The sequence below is a fragment of the Urocampus carinirostris genome, chromosome 15 (assembly GCF_059441175.1).
Source record: "Urocampus carinirostris isolate Australia breed hairy pipefish chromosome 15, RoL_Ucar_1.0, whole genome shotgun sequence".
NCBI classification, from domain to species: Eukaryota; Metazoa; Chordata; class Actinopteri; order Syngnathiformes; family Syngnathidae; genus Urocampus; species Urocampus carinirostris.
Window position 1 is genome coordinate 11,850,804 of NC_142363.1, and position 13,692 is coordinate 11,864,495.

Consider the following 13,692-nt stretch of genomic DNA (forward strand, 5'->3'; position numbering starts at 1 on the left):
ATTCACAATTTAATTATACCATTTTCTAACTATGTGGTTTGAACAATTTTTATCAACACTTTTAACAGCAATTAAACACATTCTAACATTCTAACAAGGTTTCTGGAGGTAAAGTGAAAGTGTGGCATTCTGCCTTTGCTCTTTATTTCCGCCAAAAGAAAACATATTTATCATAATTATATGAACATTATTAAACCTTCCGCAGGTTGTTTGTACCCTACAGTGTCGGTAGGCGTCATCATATGATTACGTCATCACCACCGCCCCTTTTGGGGGCATCGCCGTCACGTGTCAAGAGTCTATCCGCTTTTCTACTTCCTGCTTCTTGGCGTAGGATGAAGCCATTAAAACAAACGGAGGCAAAGCTCTTTTGAGCGGCTATTTACGCTTCTATTGCTTGCCTCTCCCCAGGTTTATACGTTTACTTTAAGGTTTGCGTTGCGTCTATCGTGCAGAAGTGTACAGAACGAAAAAAGAGCCAAGGTCTACGATAGTGTCATTTACTGGGAGCGGATAGCAGCCATGATGGCGTCGAGCTACAACGCTAAGGAAGAGGACGGACACCACTCGGGCCCCTCTAGCCATGGCGGCGCAGGGGCAGTGAAAAGCAAGAAGCCGGACAATACTGCGTTTAAACAACAGAGACTACCTGCTTGGCAACCCATCTTGACGGCTGGCACTGTACTCCCTGCCTTCTTCGTCATCGGTCTCATCTTCATCCCCATTGGCATCGGCCTGTACGTTACGTCGAACAACATCAAAGAGTTCGAGGTAGGTCCAGCATCCAATGCTCACGTTTTACCTTCCAGATGGCCTATGTATTAAAAGACAATGCAATTCATTGAATTATCAACATTAATGTTGTCATCGGCCATGTAGGCCTACAGATGTCAGTGTAGAAAGCTCATCTTGAAATGCGCCAGTACAGTAAATGAATATTCCTGTGATCCTCAGCCAAGTCTTACTCATCATTCCAATGCCCGGTATTGCAGTACCTCCGGGAACGGTGCATACGCAATGATCGCAGTAAGGCTTTAAGGCTAGGACCTTAGCTTGGCCTTTTGGCTGAGAGTAAGAGTCCCGGCTCCTAGGCTTTCTAGCGTATTATGAACTGACCGATAACGGATAATGGATAACGAATAAAGAAGATAGAACAATAACCCTTAACCCCCCCCCCCCCTATTAAGCGATAATAAACCCTTCAAACACAACGCGATACCTATTCGCAAGAATGGGCATGTAGAAAAAAGATTATTTGTGTAAACAAATTCATTAACCAAATAAACACAATTATCTCAGCATCTTTCTTAGTTCTTTCTCAACTTTCAGTAAGTTTAGTGTTGCTTTTTATACGCAACCGACTTGCAGTGCTGGATTTCGCAGACGTCATTTTGCAAAAAAGATTTTCCCACTGTTTTCTACTCGATTACTTTGTCTGCCAGTGACCAAGATGATCTGGATTAGAGCCAAAATGGGCAACATTGGATCGGTATGAAAATAAAACGAGTTAAGAAAAAAAGTCTGTAAAAAAAGTTGTTTTACGGCGTACACTTTATGAATTGATTAGAATAACATATTAAATACTTGTGAACGTATACATCGACAGGTATGTTCAAAAGGGCACTGACATGCAGTGAGATTCATGTCTGGTGAGACACGGTCAGATTTACAAATGAATGCACCTACATCTTATTCAGAATTCCTGGTCTCACCTTCGCTCTCTATAAAGAGACAAACCAATTACGTGCCTCACTCTGCATCTGTAGACACTCAGCACAGTAATAGCCTATATTCTACAGGTCCTTCTCAAAATATTAGCATATTGTGATAAAGTTAATTAGTTTCTGTAATGTACTGATACTCATTAGACTATCATGTATTTTAGATTCATTACACACAACTGAAGTAGTTAAAGCCTTTTATTTTTCTTATATTGATAAATAGTAAGGAAACACACAATTCTTATCTGAAATAATTAGCATATTTTATCAGACCGATTAAAAAAGTGTTTTTTTATTTAAAAATAAGTCAACCTTCAAATGATTATGATCAGTTATGTACCCTATACTTGGTTGGGAATCCTTTTGCAGAATTGACTGCTTCAATGTGACGTGGCATGGAGGTAATCAGCCTGTGGCACTTCTGAGGTGTTATGGAGGCTCAGGATGCTTCGATAGTGGCCTAGAGCTCAACCAGTGTTTGGTCTGGTGTCTCTCAACTACCTCTTTACATTATCCCACAGATTCTCTATGGGGTTCAGGTCAGAAGAGTTTGCAAGCCAATTGAGCACAGTAACACCATGGCCAGTAAACTATTTACCAGTGGTTTTGGCACTGTGAGTAGGTGCCAGGTCGTGCTGAACAATAAAATCTTCATCTTCATAAAGCTTTTCTGCAGATGAAGGGCTCCAAGATCTCCTGATAGCAAGCTGCATTGACCCTGACCTTGATAAAACCCAGTGCACCAACACGAGCAGCTGATGTGGCGCCCAGACCATCACTGACCATGGATACTTGACACTGGACTTCAGGCATTTTGGCATATACTTCTCCCCAGTCTTCCCCAGACTCTGGCACCTTGATTTCCGAAAGACATGCAAAATTTGCTTTCATCCGACAAAAGTACTTTGCTCCACTGAGCAACAGTTCAGTGTTGCTTCTCTTTTGCCCAGGTCAGCCGTTTCTGCCGCTGTTTTTAGTTTCTTAAGTTGCTTGACCTGGCAAATGCGGCACTTGTGGCCCATTTCCTGCACACGCCTGTGCACTGTGGCTCTGGTTGCTTTTACTGCACCGCCAGTCCACTGCTTCCTCAGGTTCCCCCAAGGTCTGGAATCAGTCGTTCTCCGCAATTCCGGATCCGGTCACTTGTTCTAGTTGTTCAGCGTTTTCTGCCACACTTTTTTTCTTCCCACAGACTTCCCAATGAGTTAATTTTTTTTTGTGTCTTACCCTCTTGCTTGAGGATGTCAATGGTGGTCTTCTAGGATGCTGTCAGGTCAGCAGTCTTACCCATGATTGCAATTTTACGTAATGAACCAGGCTGAGAGTTTTTAACGGCCTCAGGAATCATTTGCATGTGAGTAGAGTTAACTTGTTGACTCAGATAATTAGGTCAGTAGCTTGTTTGGAGCACCTTTTTATGATATGCTATTTTTTTTAGATAGGAATTGTTTTGTTTTTTTTATGAGCTGTATGCCAAAATCATTCATATTAAAACAAAAACAAAAATACCTGAAGTATTTCAGTTGCTGTGCAATAATTCTAAACTATATGAAAGTTTCATTTTTTTTTTCATTTCACTTTGGTAACTAATTATCTTTATCACAATATGCTAATTTTTCAGTAGGACCTGTAATTGTAATACTTTTTTATAATATTGTGAGAAAATGCATCTATTTTGAAAAATAAAATCCCCCAAATTGTGAAATTTTATAAGAACTTCAACACTGAATCATTATAACCTTCATATGTTTTTAGTTTATTTTAATGTGATGCGGTGCTTCACCTACCTCCCATGATGACTGCACATCACCCTGCGAATGACTCAACATTTAGTGTGTTAATGTGATATGAAAGGGCAGCAACAAACAATAAGTACCATAATGATTAACCAGTCGATTTTTTGTTCCATGATTCCTGTAAACTTATTATATCTTTCTATGTAATCTGGAAGTGAACGTTAGCCCATTGTATAAATTTAGAAACCTTATTATTATTAATATTTTTTTACTGGTTTTCTTGTACTATCATTTTCCAAAATAAAAAAATGTTGCGATCAGGACAAAAGCATACACCTCCCAAATGGCCTTTTACAAACAAACAAACAAATTGTCAGTAATTTGTAAAGATAATGCCCATACGCGTGGGATGACCAATATTAAGGTATAAAAAAAAATGAACAAACTGTAAACAAAACATTTTTGTACCGACATAAGCAAAAATGTTGTTTTCGATAAAATGTAATTATAATCAATTTTCGAACATGAACAAAAAATATATAGGTAATGTTGAGAAGCTCAATTATGGGGAATTTGAGGCTCTCAAATCTATCTAAATGATTTACCAATTATGACAATGGCGATTAATTCGATAATGTATTACTTATGAATCAATTGATTCGTTTTTGCACTGTTAATATGAAACGGAGTACAAATGTCAACACTCCGGCTGTTCCATTTGTTTTCAAACATGTACTCATTAAAGGTTAACAGTTAATGTGTTGGTGCATAAAAGAAGAAGGCTCCTTTTTTTATATTTGAAACCCGAGCCAATGGAATCGCATACAATGAACTTACTTTCGGTAACTGTTACAATTCTTGCAATGCGAGTTTGCCAACTTGGTTTTCCAGATAGCATGGTTATTTTGGTTTGTTTCACCGTGAACAAATTGTATTGCTATTTTCACATCTGGCATGCAAAGTGTGTGATTCTTGCCTTGCTTCACCGGCATATGTCCTTTCTCAGATGTTTATGTTTATTCTATCAATCGATAAATTGGACAACTAAAAACATTGTTTTCAATCTTTAAATTTTGGTTCAATTTATTTATCGCTGTAGAAACCACAAATAGATGACAATTTTGTTTGACTTTGGTATTTACCAATACAGAAAATTTCCAAAAATGTATGTATTTCCACCAAATCAAACCAAACTTGCTGGTATCAGGCTGAAACTATACAGACGCTGCCCTACTTACGAACAAGACGGTTCCGGGCGATCGTTTTTAAGTGAATTTGTTCTTGTTCAGGGCTATATTTTGTATGCTTAAGGTTTATATAAGTATGTTTAAGTCTTGTATAAGTAATTTGTATTGTTTTGTACTAAAAAAAACATTTCATAAAATAATATGCTCTATAAAGATGAATAAAGTTAAGTGTAACTTACTTCTGGAAAATGAGCTTCAAGAGGTCCTCCTCCATGTTAGTGGCCGAAAAAGCTTTCTTATTTCACTTTCATTTCGAAAGAAAGGTCTCGCCTCTTTACACTTTACACCATCCATATTGAATGGATGCTCGAGATATTAAACAATAAGAATGTCAAATTTCTTAGCGTGCTGGACATGGCATAGACATAGTATAGACAGTATAGAATGTTTACACACAAACTAGGAAGAAGAAGCGGATTTTTTTTCTTCCGGGTTTATGCCAGTTGACCTCTCACTGCGCCACACGCCGGTAGCGGCGAAAGGAATAAGGTGCACACAATACAAAATCTAACTTACAGCACTGTCCGGATATTTTTCGACATCCCGAAAAATATGTTCGTATCTACTGTTTTTTGTAAGTCGAATAGTTGTAAGTAGGGGAGCGTCTTTATATGTCAAATAAAGATTGTTTTTATTGAGACCCCCAAACCTGACAATGTTAAAAAAAAAAAAATACGTAAAATTGACTTTTGAGTTCTGGGTTTTAGCATCTGTAAAATGTTTAATTTCAATTCACAACGGTACAATTTTTTTCTTGCGAACTTATAATAAAACCAATCATGATTAATTCTGTTCTTATGCAATTATTTATTTTCCTGAAAATATGTACATAAATTTACCCCAAAAATTAGTACACTGGTCTGGAAACCAAAAAATGAATTTTGTGAACCATCTACATAAAATGCGAACATTAACTTATTTTGCCATTATAAGCCATTTTGTTGGTGTTATTTTGCCTTAAACATCTATGATGGTGAAATGTGTGTTGCATGATAGCTGCAAAAAATACTGCAAATTATAAAGGCTAGAATACAATCAAAAAGTCTTGATTTTTCTTTATTTTAGCATTTGATATTTTTTTTTCATGTTCAGAACAATTGACTTCAGTGTCACTGTTGGCATTTGCTGTTTTACAAAATTATTTGACATGTTCTCGCATCCTCTTTCCAGGTTGATTACACTGGTGTGGACGCATCAAGCCCATGCTTTAGTTGCGCCAAAAACTACAGCTGGGAAAGCGCAACACCATGCTTGTGCTCTGTGAATTTCACTTTGGAGCAACCTTTTGAGGTGTGTCCTTTCTTATACCTCTGTGCTTACCTTTGAAAGTCTCCCAATGAATAATACATGTCTGAGTCCGGTATTGATTTGAGGTTGCCTAGAGTGCACCCCTAAGTAAGGTACAGCAAAGCCTACTGTCCAATATTGATAGTGATGCTTCCTGAGTATTGAATACCAGAAGTGTCAACCATAAATAAGTACACAATCTAAAAATAAATGTCTCAAACCAATTCCTGCTAAAAAAAAAAAACTGTGATTATTTAAAAAATATATATGATAATTTAATTCCTGTGGTTAATAAATAAGGCATCTAATTAATGATAGGGCAGATTTATTTTTCTATTTTGAAAAGTTTAATTACAAGTAAGATTAATAAATCGAATATTAAATCAAATCATGACAAGTGTATTTAATTATTTAATGCAATGGTTTTTAAACAGTGTGCCAAGGCACGCCAGAGTGCAGTGAGACCTTGTCTAGGGTGCCGGAGGAAATTGATCAACCAAATAACTAACATTCATCCATATTTGTAGCTGGCAGCAGAGTACTATTTTATTTTTTTCCTTTATATAATTATTGTCTGCTTATTTGGGTAGGACACGGACATATATTTGATTGTTTATTTTGTTTGATGAAACAAAATAAACAATCAAAAATAGTATAACTTAAATGAAGTACAAACCTTGTGCCACATTTTTGCTCATTTTAACTATTATTTTCTGAAAAGTAAGTTTTGCACATTTTAAGTATCATTTTGTTAAAAAACAAAATATATAGTGAAAATTGAAAATATAATGAATGTAATAACATTAAAAATTACAAAAAATTAACCAAAATCTACTGAACTCCGGTGCACAAAAATTATTAAAAAAAACTTTAGACAGAGAGCCCTCGCTACTTTGCGCTACAGTTATTGCTGGTTTACTCCTCTGCCGATTTTAGAATTTAATTTTAATTTTTTTAATTTTTATTGATATTGATGTATTGTGCTCTGCAGACAGCAGGGACTGATTTGGTACGGCGCTCTGTGTATGGTGGGTGTTACTGTCTCTACGCGGCTGAGATAGACTGGTGCTACTGTGTGCACGACTCTGATAGGCTGGTGTAAGCTGTCAGTCAAACAGCAGGCGGGCACTGCCCAGTAAACAATCTAGGAAGCGTAGCGACTGTTGGCTTTTAGCGGCTTGTTACGTTGAAAATAAAAGTAATCAATCGTATTGGACTCAAAGTAAAATCAGGAGAGTGCAACGAAATTGTCATCACTAACGGGTGCTTAGTGAGATTATTATCGGGTTCCAGAAGCTGCTCGGGTTGTATCAAAGGGAAGTTAAGAGCGTTGCTGATGGTCCAGCTTACTACTAATGGATAGGCTAAAATTTCTCCGAAGCCACCGCTGTGGTCCCTCTATCTTGCCAATTCCAGGTCCATTAACCACGAAACGGAGGACTTGGAGCAACAACTCGTGGGCAGCCGCGATATTCTGTACAGTTTTTTCGCGGAGATCTGTTGCCGTTCAATGGCACCCGATGCTAGTGCTCAGCAAATCGGCCGCTCTCTTAGTTGCTTTCTTATACTGAAAGGAAAAGCCTTCACATTTTGTTTTACTTTTGCATAATGACAATAAAACCATTCATTCAATTAATTGTAATTTTGTCACATTCCGGAACTCTGTCGGTAATAATGTAATCTTGAGGTAAGTTTAACCATTTTGGGGGCTTTTATCAAGGTGCGACCCTTCTTACGGATTTTTGCTTTTGTGGGTGGTTTTGGTCCCCATTATTTGCGAAAACCGAGGGATCTCTGAACTGTCAATTTAGGCAACATGATAATTTAGGTTTTAAACAAAACATTGGAAATTTTGCCAGGATTTTTTGGGGGGAGGTCGGTGGTAGCCCTCTAGACTGCAGAAATGAGACGCAACTTAAAAATTAATTGAGTTGACATTGATAACTATATAGTAAACATTATATGCCAATAGATTAGACATGGCACTCCATCTTAAACATGTAACAAAGAACTAAAGAGAAAACTCTCAGCATAAATATGTAAACATATTTTCAATGATGTGCTTAGAGACTGGCCCAAGTTATAATAATAGTTCAATGAAAAAGATTGGTGCATCGTAACAATAGTGCAACGTCTCTTTGTCTTGCTACTAAGAAAAATCTGTTTTAATCCGAACCTTACCTATCCAATCAGAAATAAGATTCTATGTTTCTATGTTTGGCAGCTTTGGCGATGTTATTTGTCACTGATCGGTTCCATGCAGGTTGAAATAGCATCATGTAACGCAGTGTTTTCCCTTGTCCAGAGCAACGTCTTCATGTACTACGGCCTATCAAACTTCTATCAGAACCACAGACGCTATGTGAAATCCAGGGATGACAGCCAGCTGAATGGGGACCGCTCTGCCTTGACGGTATTTTTTACAAGATGTTATGTCAACATTTAATTCGAGCTTTGTATCAATTGAACTTGTTTTCCCGTTACAGAATCCTAGTAAGGAATGTGAGCCTTATCGGACCAGTGACAATCAGCCCATTGCTCCTTGTGGGGCCATAGCTAATAGTCTTTTCAATGGTAAGATTCAAGAAGCAGCACAGCTTTTAATGAATGCTCACAGCCCAAAATTTTACTTGTCGTTTTTCTTTTTTTCTCATTTTATAGATAGTCTGATTCTCTATTATATTGACTCAAATGGGACCAAAATCAGAATCCCTTTGGTAAAAAAGGGTATTGCTTGGTGGACGGACAAACATGTGAAGTTCAGGAATCCTGGTGGAAATGACAACCTCACAATTGCATTCCAAGGTAGATCTTTATTTAATTGAATTTTCCTTTGTGTCATTGATAGCAAAGTTGTCAAGTCATGTTTACTTGTATAGCCCTTAATCACAATACTCCGACATAATCTACATTAAATATAGGTCATTCACTAGTTATTAAATGTAAATGGGTTTTAAGCCTAGATTTAAACAGTTCCACTGAGGTTGCAGATCGAATCTGAGGTCAGAGCATTCCACAGCCTGGGAACAGAATGGAGAACGCTCTTAAACGTGCGCATTTCTTCTTGGCTCTTGGCATCACTGGAAGACCAGCATTTTCTGAGCAAAGTCTCCGAGCAGGAAAATGGGGGAGAAATTAAATCTGAATAATATGAGGGGGAAAGTCCATGCTTAATTTTGTGAAATGCCAACAGAACCTTAAAATCACATTCTAAACGGTCAGGGAGCCAGTGCACGGCAGACATATTCAGGGTAATGTGATCAAACTTTCTTGTCTTAGTTAAAAGTCTTGTTGCAGCATTTTATACTAGCTGCAGGCTCTTGATGATAGACTTGAGAGTAGTACATTATAATAATCGAGACGAGACGTAACAAACACACTAATTTTAATCTCAGCATCAGACTGGGACATCAACGGGGAATGTTGCAAATTTGGAAAAAAAGCTCTTATTGTAATATTCTTAACGTGAAACTGGAAGGACGGACTAGGGTCAAATGTGACCCTTACATTTTAGCCTGAGTCACTCTGGGTGATATTACATTTGTCAATGTTGTGAAATTTGTATACAACGATATTAGACCTAGCACTCCAGGATAAACATGTACTAAAAACTTGAAGAGAAAAAAGATGAAATTGTCCGGATAAATAGGCAAGTAGTGCTTAGACTGGCCCACCTAATAATAATTGATGAATTAGATGAAAAATGATTGTGCATCGTAACAATAGTTCAATGAATAGTGCTATAACACTACACTATAATATAAATCACCTAACAAGTCTCAAGGTATACAATTATAAGTATCTGATAGTAATCACTTAAATGAAAATCTGGTTTCAAAATTGTGTGTTTTTTTTTTTTTTTTAAATCTATCCTTATTGCTTTCTCTCAACCACGATAGGTAACGGTTTTATTCTTTTTATATACTGTATATGTATTATTACTTTTAAATCGAGTTGTTTTTGTTTTTTTAATTTATTTTTAATTTTATTATTGTAGGTTCTTAGAGTATAGAGTTTTTTATTTTTTTATTTCATTTTGTCTTATTAAATGTTGTTAGTTTTAATATATTTTTATAGATTATTATATACATTTTTTTGGTTTGTTTGTTTTGGAGTGTTCCCCTAAATCTAGTCTGTTTTCCCATGTTTTTTTTAAATTTGATCCCACAGGTACAAGCAAGCCGGTGAACTGGAGGAAGCCCGTATTTGAGCTGGATCTGGAGGACCACGACAACAACGGTTTCATCAACGAGGACTTCATCGTGTGGATGCGCACGGCCGCCTTACCCACTTTCCGCAAACTCTACCGGATTATCCAGAAGAAGTCCAGCTCAACCCCGACTTTAGCTAGCGGCAGATATATCTTGGACATCGCCTACAGTATCCTTTTGTGCCATTTTGTATCTGAGTTTTGGTTGCTTTTGTGTAGGTTTGTTGACTTTTTATAAACAAAATTAAACATAGTTACATTTTTAGAGGTAATAAGATTTATTATTTTACACTGGAATATGGAATGTTAACTTGTTTTACACTAGGACAAAAGTCACACCCTTAGTGTTGTTGAAATTTAATACTGAAGAGTTCTTGGTTAAAACATGTACAGTGCAAATCCTATGTAACACTTATCACTCCGGTGTTTATTTTTACTTTATCTTACAATTGTCAAATATATTTGGTTGTCCAACACGTAAATCACTAAATTATGCATGGCTCAATACAAATTTATTTTGAGTAAACAAAGTTTCGATAAGTTGCATAAACACAGTTGACAATGGAGAAAAAAATGTTCCCACGTGTCAACATTTTGACATTTTTCCTGTTAGAGAAATAAGATGCTATAGAAGAATAAATTTACCCAATTAACAACAAATATATTCAGATTTCGAACCAGTACATTTTATTGAGGGGGAGTAAGTCAAAACTAAGAACAGCTGAGCGGAAATCCCAACATTTCGAGGATGGGCCGCATTAAAAAGGGAAAACATAATACTGCTAAAATTACATCCATATAATAGAAATAACTTAAAATAAAGTTCATAAATACATGATCCACATACCAAATAATGAAACATTTTCCCCTTCAAGAATCCGTTTACCCATTCTTTAATGACATATCGGCCACAAGTATTTTAATTATGAGCTAGCGTGGGGAATATTACCGTATTTTCCGCACTATAAGGCGCACCTAAAAGTCTTAATTTTTTTCAAAAGCTGACCATGCGCCTTATAATACAGTGCGCCTTATTTATGGATCAGTATTAAATCGCAAAGTCTTCCAACTACCGGTAACTTGCAGCCGCCGACTAGATTTTCCCCCGAACGCCAAGTAGTCTGCGGTGTATGCTGGGATTTATTTACCGGCGTTTCATTGGCTAACCAATGTGTCAATCATCATTTGAATCGATCACTATTGGCTAAAGTTATTCGGAGGTCAAGGGGCGGATCCTTTTTAATCCTTTTTAGGCTGGCATTGGCTGAAGCGGCAAAACAAAGCCTGCAATTGGCCGAAAAAGACGATGTGTATAGTACATCGTTGACGGCATACAGAAAGCATTTTTTTACTATTCTGTATTTGTAAATATTTATTCTCCTGGATTTACTAAACTCACGGATATAAGAGGACCATGGCTGCACATTATTATTGAACACAACGACTTCGATGACCTACTTCGGCTTTATATTTTCCCTGTATCTTGTTTCAGACTGAACTCTGTGTTTCTGTGATAAGCGGTGCACATAATGGATGGAATGGCGTGTCTATTTTTAAATTAAACTCAATTCCAAGTGTTTATTGTCATATGCACAGTAAAGTTGCGAGCGAAAATAGAAACTAAGGAATGGTTGGCATTTCTTGAATCCCAAGACTTTAACCTTCCGAATGATGAAACGATGCATTTGAGTGACATCGTACGGACACCGCATCCGCACGTGTTCTCGACACGTATTTGCGTCTTTGCAAGCTTTGGGAATGTTAAGGGGGTAATAAGTTTGACTGAACTATCTGACTGTTTTGTCGACGTTCCCATTGTAGCGCCTTATAATCCGGTGCGTCTTATGTATGTCAAATATAGGACCAAAAACTATTTTTTCGGGGTGCGCCCTATAACCCGATGCACCTTATAGTGCAGAAAATACAGTATATCATTTTGTGCGCACGCATTTGCGAGTCGACAACTTTAACTGTGAACATTGTTTCTACTTATATTTTTGCATTTCCCACAAACTAAAAGTTCACAGGTCACAGTATTTTTGTTAAATTTGGCATTCTGTGTTTTTCATGTGGAGGGTATGTTTAAGGTAGTAGCTGTGCTTGGATTTTCAAGCTCAAAATTGAAGCCTGACTCAACAATGATTGAAGGACAAATAGTACCATACTTTGGGCCATGTTCAATGAAACCTCGAAGGATGTCAGACTTGCTCTTATTAGGCAGGGTTCCTTCATCTTAAGGCAAGTTAAAATTAAGACTTTTAAGACTTTTTAAATTCCTTTTGAAATCAAATTTAAGTCAAAGTTGACAAAAAAAGACACAAATAAAAAACCTGCTATCTATTATTGGAATTACACCCGAGGAGTTAAACACTTTGACAATTCATGATTTACTCTAGTAAATTTACTGTGTGGGTTCCATATATGAATAAATTAAGATACAGACTTCATGACTTCACTTTCAATTAGATGCTATTACCTTAACGTGATGCAATCAGATTACCCGGTCCTGAGTTTTGACGGCCGTAAGCGGATGATCTTGAGCACCATCTCCTGGATGGGAGGGAAGAATCCTTTCTTGGGGATCGCCTACATCACCGTGGGTTCTATTTGCTTCTTCTTAGGTGTGGTTTTGCTCGTCATCCACCACAAGTACGACTCCCGCAATAGCAGCGCAGACATTCCCAACTGAATCCCACCTGCACACCTTGTAGCGTCCAATCCAGACCGCCTAAGGATTTTTGCGCAAATATACTGGTCATCACTAGTTAGTGCAAGATCAGTTATATGTTGTGTCATCTAAAGCACGAGTACGACGCCCGAGTCTTGACTGCTTCCAGTTGGCTGCTGCGAATGTAACCTTTTTTTATTTTTCAAAACAGTCTATTTATCTCTGTATGAAAGTGTTGTATTTTAGCACAGCTTTGCAGATGGCTCACATGTGTATTGTTTGTCCGCTTTCGTTCTTGCCGTGTGCTACAAAATGTCCTGCTGATGAATGTACTATTGCATTGCATTGACATACCTCTGGCTTCGAGATGATGTAGAAAGAGAAAAACCTTTGCTTGTATGTCAATAAACTTAGGACTATACCCTCATCGTCACTAATGAAATGTTTTAACATGTTACAATAATTGACAATCTGATGATATATGCATGCAACAAGCTCAACACTCCAGTGTTATTTTGACTCAAGTTTACTGTCCTGATAAGCGGTTGAGGGTTTTTCTGGCAATTTACATTGCACAATTATGTCAGTGTTGACCAAATGATTTGCACTTCGATTAAACCCTTTCTTTTTTGTCAGATGGTATCCGCCTGACATTAGGATTAAGTAGTAGAAAATGTCATTTTCTCTTTCTTTTTTTTTCTTTTACCCTTTCAGATTTACACCTGTGTCAAACCCTTTGTTATTATGTAGAGTCTGGTTTGCGATTAAAATGTTTGTGCTCTTACAAGGCAAATTGGTTACAAATAAATAATTTATCAATGTC

General features: G+C 37.1%; 1 protein-coding gene across 1 annotated transcript; it reads left to right on the forward strand.

The window, feature by feature from the left end:
• Window positions 1-289: 289 nt before the first annotated feature.
• LOC148351563 (cell cycle control protein 50A-like) lies at window positions 290-13,692 on the forward strand. Its single transcript, XM_088354549.1, has 7 exons — window positions 290-771; window positions 5,875-5,994; window positions 8,297-8,404; window positions 8,478-8,565; window positions 8,653-8,796; window positions 10,162-10,371; window positions 12,697-13,692. The coding sequence occupies exons 1-7, from the start codon at window positions 523-525 to the stop codon at window positions 12,888-12,890; spliced, it is 1,113 nt and encodes a 370-aa protein (XP_088210675.1). The 5' UTR covers window positions 290-522; the 3' UTR covers window positions 12,891-13,692.